Genomic DNA, 11123 nt, shown 5'->3' with positions numbered 1-11123 from the left:
GCTTTGCGCGAAATTCCAAAAAACAAACATGAATGAAATGGAGGCTACAAACATTTGAATTTAAGTTGCTAAATGAGAAACCAGATGAGCTGGAAAAAAAAGAAAAAAGAAGGTCTACCTTCCCAAAGCGCAGAAGTTATCAGGTTTCGTGTTTTATATTTTATTTACTTTTTTATTATCTTTTATCCTACATGCCTTCATAGTATCACGAACTATTACATGGAGGTTGAGTACGTTATATTAAAACGACTTAGGAGCCTCATCACGTCGTGACTGTGAATGTCGCCACGTTCGGTTGTACTCTATCTGACAACCATGCGTATCGACAATAGCTCTGCAACGTAGTTTCTATTACAAAAGGTTCAGTCGTAAGGCTGCCATGTCAAAAGCACACCATCTAGTTTACGAAGATGATGGTTTTCTAGCATCTATTTCACAGAAGTCCATAGATGCTGCATCTGGTGATTTGAGCAGTATGTCTTCGTATGGAATAGTCGTTTCATTCCCCAGCTGCCTGAGGTAAGCACTGGTTGAACGAATATGAGGAGGAAGTGTATTGTTTTACAAAGATATGACGGTCAAATCACCAGGTGTAGCGTTATTAATTTTATGAGATCGGACTATTTAAACGAGCACTGGGAAAACGCCGTCTTCTTACACTAGATGGCTGGCTTAGGGAAGAGTATATAATAGCCCTTTCCGACAAAAAAAATTAAGATCATAAAGGTGTGTTCAGAAAGTGTATTTAAAATTTCCGAGACGGGGACTGGAAAACAAACAAATTTGGGTCAATTTGAGGCAACAAAACTATCCAGAATGAGACTGCATAAAGTCGTACCCCAGTCGTGGTAAGCAAAATGCGGCGTCACGTAACAGGTGAGAATCTACAAATACAAAGGTCAGTGGCAAAAGCTATCCACATGCCCCAGACTTGCATCCAAGCCATGTTAAGTAAAATGCGAAGTCTTGTAATAGATGAGAATCTACAAATATAAAGGCAAATGTCAAAAGCCGTCCACGTGCAACAGGCATTACAATTAACAAAACCATCACAAGTCACGTGTACATTGCTTCCACGACTGTCGCATACCTCAAGCAACTGGAGAATGAAACGAGCATTCTACTTGTTACAGGTCTCTTTCTGGATGTTCCTTGTGTTACAAATTGATACACGTTGCTTAGTTTTAAAATCATTGAATACAAAAATATCCTCGTCTTGGAAGTTCTAAATCCCTAAACTGAATACGCTTGATTTGAATGTACGAATAATTTATGTCGAAAAGGACTATTATATACCCTTTCGAAAATCAATCAATTTTCGGTGGCACCACACTACTTACGTCATGCCAAACAATGTCAAAATATAGTTCTGATACATGACCTTACACTTATGTCGCTGTGACTGTCAAGTGACTTGCTGATTTGCATATTCAAAATCGTTTTGATATTACGTACTAAACCATCATTATATAGGTCGTTGTAATTTTATTTTGTATAATACAACTGATCGTGACTGGAAATATTGAGAAAGTAAATTACATTTCTTGCTCAAACAAAACAAATGACAGTCTCTTAAACATTTATCAATGTATCGCATGTACAGCATATTCGATTTATCCTTTAAGAACATATACAATATTTTATTCTTAACTTTATCCTTTATGCTTAAGTGAACTAAAGATCGTGATTCATAAATCACACTAAGCCCAGTTTATAGTTAGACACGAAGCTACTAATCTCTGCTTTTCGGTAATGTTGGATTCTCACCATGTCAAGATCAACAATTACAAAAATTGATTCCGTTTCGAAATGACAGATAGAGTTTACAAAAGCTTACCTTCAGTGGTATTACTATGTTTTGTTTTTAAAAAGTTGAATTTTCAGTAATTTTACAACTAGTTCATCAAAAAATGTTCAAGTAAGGTTTAGTAGTGTATTTCTTTATTTAAGCAGTAGTAAGAAATTAAAGATCATTATTCTGTTTATTATAAAATTTGCATTTGTTCTGAAATATGATTGTCGTTCTATGACCTCAAAATTAGTTTTTCGGAATGTTTTTATCGATAAATTTAGTAAAAATCTGTTTTGTCACGGCACAATCTTTCATTCAACATAAATATAAAGAAAAATTTGATCATAAGTAAACATGAATGTCCAACCTAGCGAGTCAAGATAATTCCTAAATCTAACAGTTTGAAGATTAATAACTGTTTTTTAAAAATATGATAAAGAAAAGTATTTTCAAACAAACGTGATTCTCATCACATTCCTTTATTTTCATATAAAATCGGGTTTCGAATTTGAATTGACCTGCTTGATATATAATTCATTAGATATCTTAAAAATGTATTTATGATAAGCATTATCTAATTTTGCATCAACCAATATAGTACAAATAACAAAATATTCTGAAAGTCTGATTAATGTTGGTTGGTGACAACTCATCTTTTTTAACAATGTATGCCAAACGTGTCACTCACCACCAGGTGGTGCTTTAGAAAAGTTTATATTTTCTAGTCCTACGTTATTTTATTTGCTTATAATGACGAGTAGGGATATACTAAAGAATGCTTCAAGTATAAATTAATACTGTTTTAAATAAAAAACCCAATAGAATATATACAGCAATAGATTTGTCTCTGATTAATATTTGTACAAATAATATCACCCCTTATATGTTCAGGATATGACGAATCAGAGAAATCGTTTGACAGTGATAAAAAATGACAACCAATCGAATATAATGTATTGGTGTTTTTACATATTTCAAACTTTGATGGGATTACGAAAATAGGTGGAGTCCAGATGGAAAGAAGAGAGAACACTTTATTTGAAAAAAGAATACAAGTGATATTGCTTTTGCTTTCGGAACTAAAGAAACATCTCTTATACCTTTAGTAGTTACTAAAGGCGGAAATGAAAGCTCAGGTGATCAAAAGTGCTTGCGATAACTTTAGAAAAAAGTTTCTTGAATCAAACCATATGTAGTTGAAAACACTTTACATTAAATATGAAAAAAAAAGGATGCCGACTTAAAAGTATTTGTAAAAACTCTAACTTATTAAAAAAATTAAAAATCATATAACATGTACTCGTATTAGTTACTAAATGTGTTCAATGATAATAGTATTGAAACTATGTTATATATTTTAGTGCTGACAACATCAACCGCAGAAATTGGATGCAGACTATAACTGTACAAAACATCTAGTACCTACACCACTAATAAAATTAGCAGAGCCCTCTACTGCAATTTACTACTGTGTATTTTTCAAAAAAAAAAGACTATATATAAAACTTTTTCCACTTAGATTTGTTACAAATTTGAAAGTCACATAGCGAAAAAATACGAAAATCGATTAGCCAGTAAATACAAATTATGTGTTTAACAGAGCGATAAGCTTAACTATGTCGTTTATCGGGGCACTACGGCCATGAAATAATCTAACATATAAACTGATAATCCATATATTCATATATAGACACTTCTACAGGCTTTTAGCATTATTTGCTTACATGTTTGACATTTCTACCGGTTTTGCCACTTTAAATTAATATTTATTTTTCTCCACTGTTTATACGATCGAAGGAAAAACTTTTTGATTCAGATTTTTTCTGTTATCTGCATTACAGAAATTATTCTCAGGTATGACATGTTTGTAATTGTACTTTAATATGTGGAATCTCTTCATCTTATCAAAATAATTCCATGTGGTTAGCTTTAACATCTCACACTGAGCTGAAACATTCAACAAAGACACGTGGAAAAGTCACGTGTTTTAGTGATTCTGGATTATTAGTCATTTATTTTGTGCTATGTCAGTTTGTGCCAACAGCGAACCTGGCGGTGATTTCCAGTAACTACTTCATTCCAGTGTTCCATAGCTTTTCCTCTGGCAAACATGTAGGATCCAAGAACAACTCTTCCCAGAGATTTATCTGGAATTTGCAAATAAATAAATAAATAAGCTAAATACCAACGGTATCTGCAGACTATCTATTTAAATATTAGAATTAATTGATAATTATGCTATTGTTATAAGCAAGTAATATACTATTATTTCCAGACATAAAGATATTAATATATGTTCAAAGTATTTTCAGTGAAGAGCATTTTGATGACAACGTTATAACTTTCAAGTAGAAATTATTGGCGTTTAAAGTTGAAGCTAATCTTTAACAGCCTTGCATAGTGGCACAGAGAATAATTTAGTTCAAATGACTATAATTTTCCCCCTAAATTTATCAAATAATTCTAGCGCCGCCCCAGTCGCTTAGCGGTAAAACTGCAGGTTAACGACATAAAAAAAATCGGGTTTCGATATTCGTGGTAGGCAGAACATAGATAGCTCACTGTGTAGCTTTGCGCTTAACAACAAACAACCAAATAAGATAATCGTATTTTAAAATGTCACGTATTTTGATTTTCTACTTATTGTGTAAAAGTAAAAACTGTAGAAATATTAGTTAGGGCTGGTTTATTTTTAAAAAAAAATAATAATGATATTGAACATTTTGAAAAATATAATCATAAACGCGAAGAAGCATGCTTTAGAAATTTATTGATAATTCAATTTAGCTTACTAAAACCAACAACGAAGCTAAAGATTGATAGTAATTCTCATTAGCGTACAAGTATCAGTGAAATCAAATTATTAAAGAAAGTATATAACACTAAATCTTCTTTTTTAGTCTTTTTAAGAACCAAAACATGTGATTTTTCCAGTTAAAGTAGAATGTTTCGCATTACAAACAAGAGAGGAAGCTGATTCTAGGTTTGGCAGTTTATTGAAGAAGTTTTAAGAAACGAACCTTTCTGACTTCCACTTGCCGCCATTACTTGTAAGATGAAGCTGGCCGTGTTGACACAGTTAGGAGCAAGACGGAATATAAAGGTTTCATTATATTTGGGCTCTGCTGTCTTTTTGGCTACAAGAGACTTTTTAGTTTTCACTGGTTTGTTGTCCAACATAAACGTGATTTTAACATAGGTATCTGTATAAACAAATGTGAGTTTAACATAGATGTCTGTATAAAAAACCATGAGTTGAAGAAATATCTGAAATTTTGAAAGTTTAACATAGATACATGTAACAAGCAAATAAGTACGAGAATAAACATGTTATATATGTATATATTTATAAACAAAGGGAAGTTTAACATTTCTTGTATAAGTGAAAACAGTTTTTAAACAAATACATTAAAAATAATGAAAACATAAGTATATACAGTAATATAGCAAAATAATATTCCTGTCCGTAAGTGTGAAATTATTTTTACTTATAAAAATCACAGTTTTATTTATTAAGCAATAAATCCTCGCAGGGTCTCACAATCTGCGGGTCGAGGGACTGAAACCAGTTGCCGAACATATTATCTTTTATAGACGTGAAGGCACTATAATGTGATGATCAATCTCAATATTCGTTAGTAAAGAGTAACCCAAAAGTTGGCGGTGGATGCTGTTGACTATTTGCCTTCGATCTAGCCTATCATTTCAAAATTAGGGATAGATAGCGCAGATAGCCCTAGAGTAGCTTTACGTGAAATTCAACAAGCAAACAAAATGAAAAAATGAATATTGAATTTTATTCCTTTACCAGGGAAGCAGTAAGTTTACGCACTTACAACGCGAAAATCCGGAGTTCGATTCCACCCGCGGTTGACACAGCAGATAGCCTGTTCTAAAACAAACAACATCCTCCAACGATTAAACTACTGTTTAATTTCTGAGTGCAAACATAAATTTTCAGCATTAGAATTAGTAAGTTAAGAGCTTACAATAATAGTTTAATGAAATTTCTATTTATTTATGTTAATATAACGAAAAATAATTGTAAACATTTTCAACATTTGAGTGGAATTAGATTATTGATTATTATATTAATTTAGCAACTTTAATAAAAGAAAAAATGTTATTCTTGTGGCTGGGAGTGCCTTAGAGACTAGCATACTCGGACTGTTAATCCGAGAATTCATGGTTCATAGTCCATTGCTGCAAAAACGCAATCCGTTCTTTGAGACCGTGTATATGATATAAGAGTGAAGGTCACATCCCACTATTTGGTCAGACAAGAGTAACCCTTGGTAATCTTTGGTGTTGTTAACTATTTGCATTCCTTTTATTAGCGACTGCTATGCGCAGATAGCCTTTTATGTAACATTCGGCGAAAATTCAGAAACAGAAAGAATAAAAATGTTCACGCTCGACTGAAGTAAACCTTTCACTATTAGGATAATTGTTTGTTGATATGAAATACAAGATGTTTTATATTTCTGAATATAAAACATACTTTACAACCGCAAGTAGGTTACTCACGGGAAGGTATTTAAATTCTAGTAAATCAGTTTGATTGTTGAATTTCGCGCAAAGCTACTCGAGCGTTAACCATTTCTAAATTTGAAGTATTAAAGAGAAGGTAGCTAATCAACACCACCCACCGCCAATGCTCGAGTTACTCCTTGCCAACGAAAATTGCGATTGACCGTTACATTATAATGGCATAATGAATAAAAGTGCAAGCATATTCGGTGGTGGGATTCGAACCCGAGATTGCTAGTCGAGTGTCCTAACCATCAGGCCATGCCAGGTCCATGCCAGGCTGAAATAATTAATAAAGGATTTGATGTAATCTTTCCTGTCGAACAAGTATTTGAGATGATCTAAGTTTGTTTAACATTCGAGATTTCTTATGGTATATTTGTAAGTATCAAGAACAGGAGATTGCTTGACTTAGCGCAAAGACACATTGGGCTATTTGCCCTGTTCACCGTGAGGAATAGAACCCTGGATTTTAGCGTTGTTTGTACGTAAACTTGTCGCTGACCCATTGGGGGACAAACGTGGAGGAGTTAGAAGTATTAAAAACCGTTAGGAGAATCAGTGATTACCGGTCTTTATGTAGGCTTATTATTATTTTTAGGATTATTAAGTGATATAGTGACGTTTAGGATATATTTTTTAGAGAATGGTACGTTGTGTTACAGTTGCTATGGTTTCTTTAATGTGGCGTAATAGTTACTACAGCTTCATTTATATGACTTCACCTATCTGCAGTAAATTTCAATACAGAGATTACTTCGGGTAATTTGTGTTGAACCGTTTTCAGGCTGTAGATGGTTTATCATTTGGATAATGATAGCCTATATGGCCACAAATATTGTTGGATTTGTTACTGAATTCACTTACTCAGAACAGTCGTGTCTTCAGGTAGTCGTAGACCTTGAACTTCGAATACTGTAACAGTCAGACGCTCCAAATTGTGGCTGTAGGTCATACTGACCAGCATCTCACCGTGTTCTGAAGAGGCCTTGCGTCATAAAAGCGTGAACATTATAATAATTTCTATATTTAAATACAATTATGTCCAAATTATATGCATATATATATATGCAAAATATTGTCCATCTGAAAAACATACTTTGTTGTATGGTAAAAGTTATATATATATATAAATTTATATACATACATACATACACACACACACACACACACATATATATATATATATCATCTTTAACGTAGATTGGGAACATTTTAAGGCATGAATTAGATTTTTTATTAATACTGAATTGGTTTCGTGATCTAAGTATCACTTTTCAGATATATCTGGGAAAAAGCAAGGTTAGGAGTTATTGAAATATAACACATACATAAAAAATAAGTAACGTCAAAATAAAATAAAAGTTATTTATAAAAGTATTTGTTGATTTATAAATATACGTACGTGGACAGTTTGTTTGTTGCTAAGTGCAGAGCTACATAATGAACCATCTGTGCTCTGCCCGTTGCGGGGATAGAAACCAGATTTTAACGCTATAACCTCTCAGAATTATCGCTGAGCTAGGCCATTGGAGGAGGGGCGTATGTGGAAAAATTAATTCAAATGTGGAGTAGAATGGAATAGAATAAAATTAAGACAAATGTAGAAAAATGTGTACAGGACGACATGTTAACGTCAGATATAGGAGAAATCAAACACAATATCCGCGAAAGTGTTATTTTAGAGAAAAATGGAGAATATACGAGTGTCGGAATCCCATACTACCCGACACTGCATGAAATATAAATCTTTCTCTCTCTCTTTCTAATAGAAAATGTGATTTAAAGGACCACGTCACTTGAAAATGTGAGCATATTCACAATCTTAAAGTTTGTTGAAATGTTTTTACTTTCATAAATGCGTTGTTAATTTATAATGGCTAACTACAAACTAACAAACAGGTGGAAATTATTTGTGTTTTTTCATACCCATGGTGAGTGGTGAGAAGATCTTGTTTGTTTGTAATTAAGTACAAAGCTACACAATGGGCTATCTGTGCTCTGCCCACCACAGGTATTATCTCAAAAACATATATTTACTAAAACCAGTTTATATGTGTCATCTAAAAGTGAAGGCAGAAAAATGCCAGAATTCTGTTCATGAAAAGCTACCGAATGAGTTTTATTTGAGATTTAATCTGAGGCTTAACTGTCTGATACCATTATCAGTCCCATATATTTGGTAATATTTTAAGTTTGTTAATAGTAAGCTAATAAAACTAATTGTAGAATTTTCAAATCGTTTTACAGTGTCATGTTTCAAGTAATGTAATGATATACATGGTAACTAGAAGTTATATTGATTTTAGAGACAGGAGATAATGAGATGCTTTGACTTTGCCAGCTGTACATTTTACACAATGGTGGACTCGTAGTGTATGGACCTTGTGTGCTTTAAAGCTTCGTACTTTTATAAATAAATTATAATAAATTTGTTAACGTAATTTACAGATACCCTATATATCACTTAAATTAGTAAAGTCTGAATGTAAATCACGGGTTTTCAACATTTAATAGTTCGACACAGCTTATCCAGGCTATAAATAATACAACCTTGTGTATTATGCAAGAATGTTAAGTGTTTTCTAGCCTCTTTAGTTAAATCTAATATTATTACAATATGTTTCAAATTTTTTATGTATACAAGCATATGTAAGTGTAATGTAAAATGCTAGTTGAAGCAGTGGTTATGTTTCTTTTGCACTAGGTACATATTGTTCTAGGTTATTCACTTATAGTATCACATTCGCCTTCCGTGCTTCTCATGAGAAAGACTTATGCAAAGTTGAGCACAATTTGTTAAAGTAGACAGTGATTTTTACACTGGTGTGTCAAGTGATATACTGAGAAAACATTGTTGTTTGATGGTCTGTCTGTTTACTTATTGTTAAGCACAAAGCTACACAATGGGCTATCTGCGTTCTTCCCACCGCGAGTATCAAAACCCGATTTTAAGCGCCGTCATTCCTCAGACTTACTGGTGAGCCACAAGAGAGATTTTTAGGTGGAAATGATCAACAGTGACGTAAGTAGCGTATGCAGTTTTTATTTCTTGTATATAATGTTATGTTTTTTCAGTTTGTACTAGATTCTTCTTCTTTACAACTATATTTGGAAGCTTCATTAAAGGCAGTATGTTAAGTAAATACACTTATTTTGATTGTGTTTGTAAAATAGGTAAAGATTATTTTCACTGTATTGTATATTTTATTGAGTCTTTTTCTTTTCTTCCCCTGTAAGTCTTCGGATTTACAACGCTAAAGCAAGCAGTTCCATTCCCCCTCGGTGGACACAGCAGATAGCCCAATGTGGCTTTGCTGTAAGAAAACACACACACACACACACACTCTTTTTTTTTTAATATATCAGCCAGAGATAGAGGTTTCAGAGTTACTCATGCAATGTTTTCTTTTTTTTTGTAGAACCTCCCATTATCTTGTGTATCCTACCCGATTACTCTTAGGAGAAATCAATAAACCTGATAATACCACACCTGTATAGAGCGTGTTACATTTAGTTGAGTACAAGCTATGTAGAGATACCATTATATCTTTAAGTGCACAACAAGTCACTGAATAAATTTCAAATGTTCAGATTAATGTAATAGGCGTCTTAGAGACAGAAGGTCTGTGTTATAATTTTATTGGAGACTAAGTGCTGTGCAATGATGACGACGAAAATTGGCCGAATCACATTTAAACAGTAATCAACCACATACGATACACTACTATAGTTGAACCTTTCTGCTTAATTCAAGTTTGTATGTTTCTTGGGAAACATTCAGTTTTTTGTATGTCTTAGAGAAATAGAAGAGTTAAGTCGATGATAGTGAAAAATATGTTTGAGGAAAGTTGAGTTGTGACACAGAATAACAGTACAGGTATGTCTTTAAAGAGAAAGGAAAACATAAGCATCTTTACCACCAGTTGTTCGTGTTTTTCATCTTTTTAAGTCAAAAATAAAAATACTAAAATATTTAAATGTTGACTCAAATAAAAAAAAAGGTGATTTTCTTTTAGCCTGCGGAGTTCTGTACACTATCCCGAACAACTTTCGGACTGTACCACCACAGTTTACGATTTGTTCATTACTTATTTAGAATTCTTGATTAGATTGAAGAATATCTTGTTTTTTATAACCTTAAAGTCTGCAATGTTTGTACACAATTTAACTAATGTGTTTTGGAAATATTTATGTTCATTGAAAATATCAAACAAATCTAAAATTGGGACTTGAAGTTATATAATATCTATCCAATAACAATATAGCTTTGACAATTTATTTAGCTAACTACTTATATAAAATGGCTGACGAATATGGAAGGTACGTTAAATTGGTCTTACAAGAGTGATTTTGTGTGAATTTTAACAACAATCTTGTGTGCGTTTAAAAGTTTTGGTGTTACTTTTATTAATACTCAAACGGTAAATAAGAGCTCTGGTTTCTTCTAAGTTACATTAATCGCAGAATTCTTCGTTTATTTAACTATTAGTTTAACACAAACGGCCGACTCTCCCAATATAGGGTTAAGCTATGCTTAAGTAGTAGAACAATCGAGGATAAAGGCACATCAAAATGGAACTTTACAAATGAAAAGGGCTGGCAAAGATCTTACAAGAAAACGTGGCATCGTGATTCCTAGAAAAAAAAACGTACAACATGATGTATTTGAAGCTTTTAGAATTTAGCTATTTCACAAAAGCTGAAGAAGGGGCGATGTCAGCCTTACGAGTATTCTGTGGTTTTCAGAATACCTAGACCAATACACAACACCCAATAAGCGCGAAAAAAAAAAAAAAAA

At 32.8% G+C, this 11123-nt stretch overlaps 1 protein-coding gene across 5 annotated transcripts in view; it reads right to left on the bottom strand.

Moving 5' to 3' along the window:
- Positions 1–2806: 2806 nt before the first annotated feature.
- The window catches only part of LOC106462175 (synaptotagmin-15-like), a 115260-nt gene continuing 106943 nt past the window's right edge, over positions 2807–11123 (bottom strand). For 4 of the 5 annotated variants that reach the window (XM_022389357.1, XM_022389359.1, XM_022389358.1 and 1 more), the window contains exons 11-13: positions 7190–7310; positions 4813–4995; positions 2807–3939 (exon numbers count right to left, since the gene is read on the bottom strand). In XM_022389357.1, the coding sequence (XP_022245065.1) occupies positions 3815–3939; positions 4813–4995; positions 7190–7310 (429 nt within the window). In that variant the 3' untranslated portion in view covers positions 2807–3814. The remainder of the gene's footprint in view (positions 3940–4812; positions 4996–7189; positions 7311–11123) is intronic. The other variant, XM_022389361.1, reaches the window with a different exon arrangement.

Source organism: Limulus polyphemus, unplaced genomic scaffold (assembly GCF_000517525.1).
Source record: "Limulus polyphemus unplaced genomic scaffold, Limulus_polyphemus-2.1.2 Scaffold1110, whole genome shotgun sequence".
Classification (NCBI taxonomy): Eukaryota; Metazoa; Arthropoda; class Merostomata; order Xiphosura; family Limulidae; genus Limulus; species Limulus polyphemus.
The sequence above is the reverse complement of the archived record's forward strand: the minus strand, read 5'-3'. Positions and strand labels throughout refer to the sequence as shown.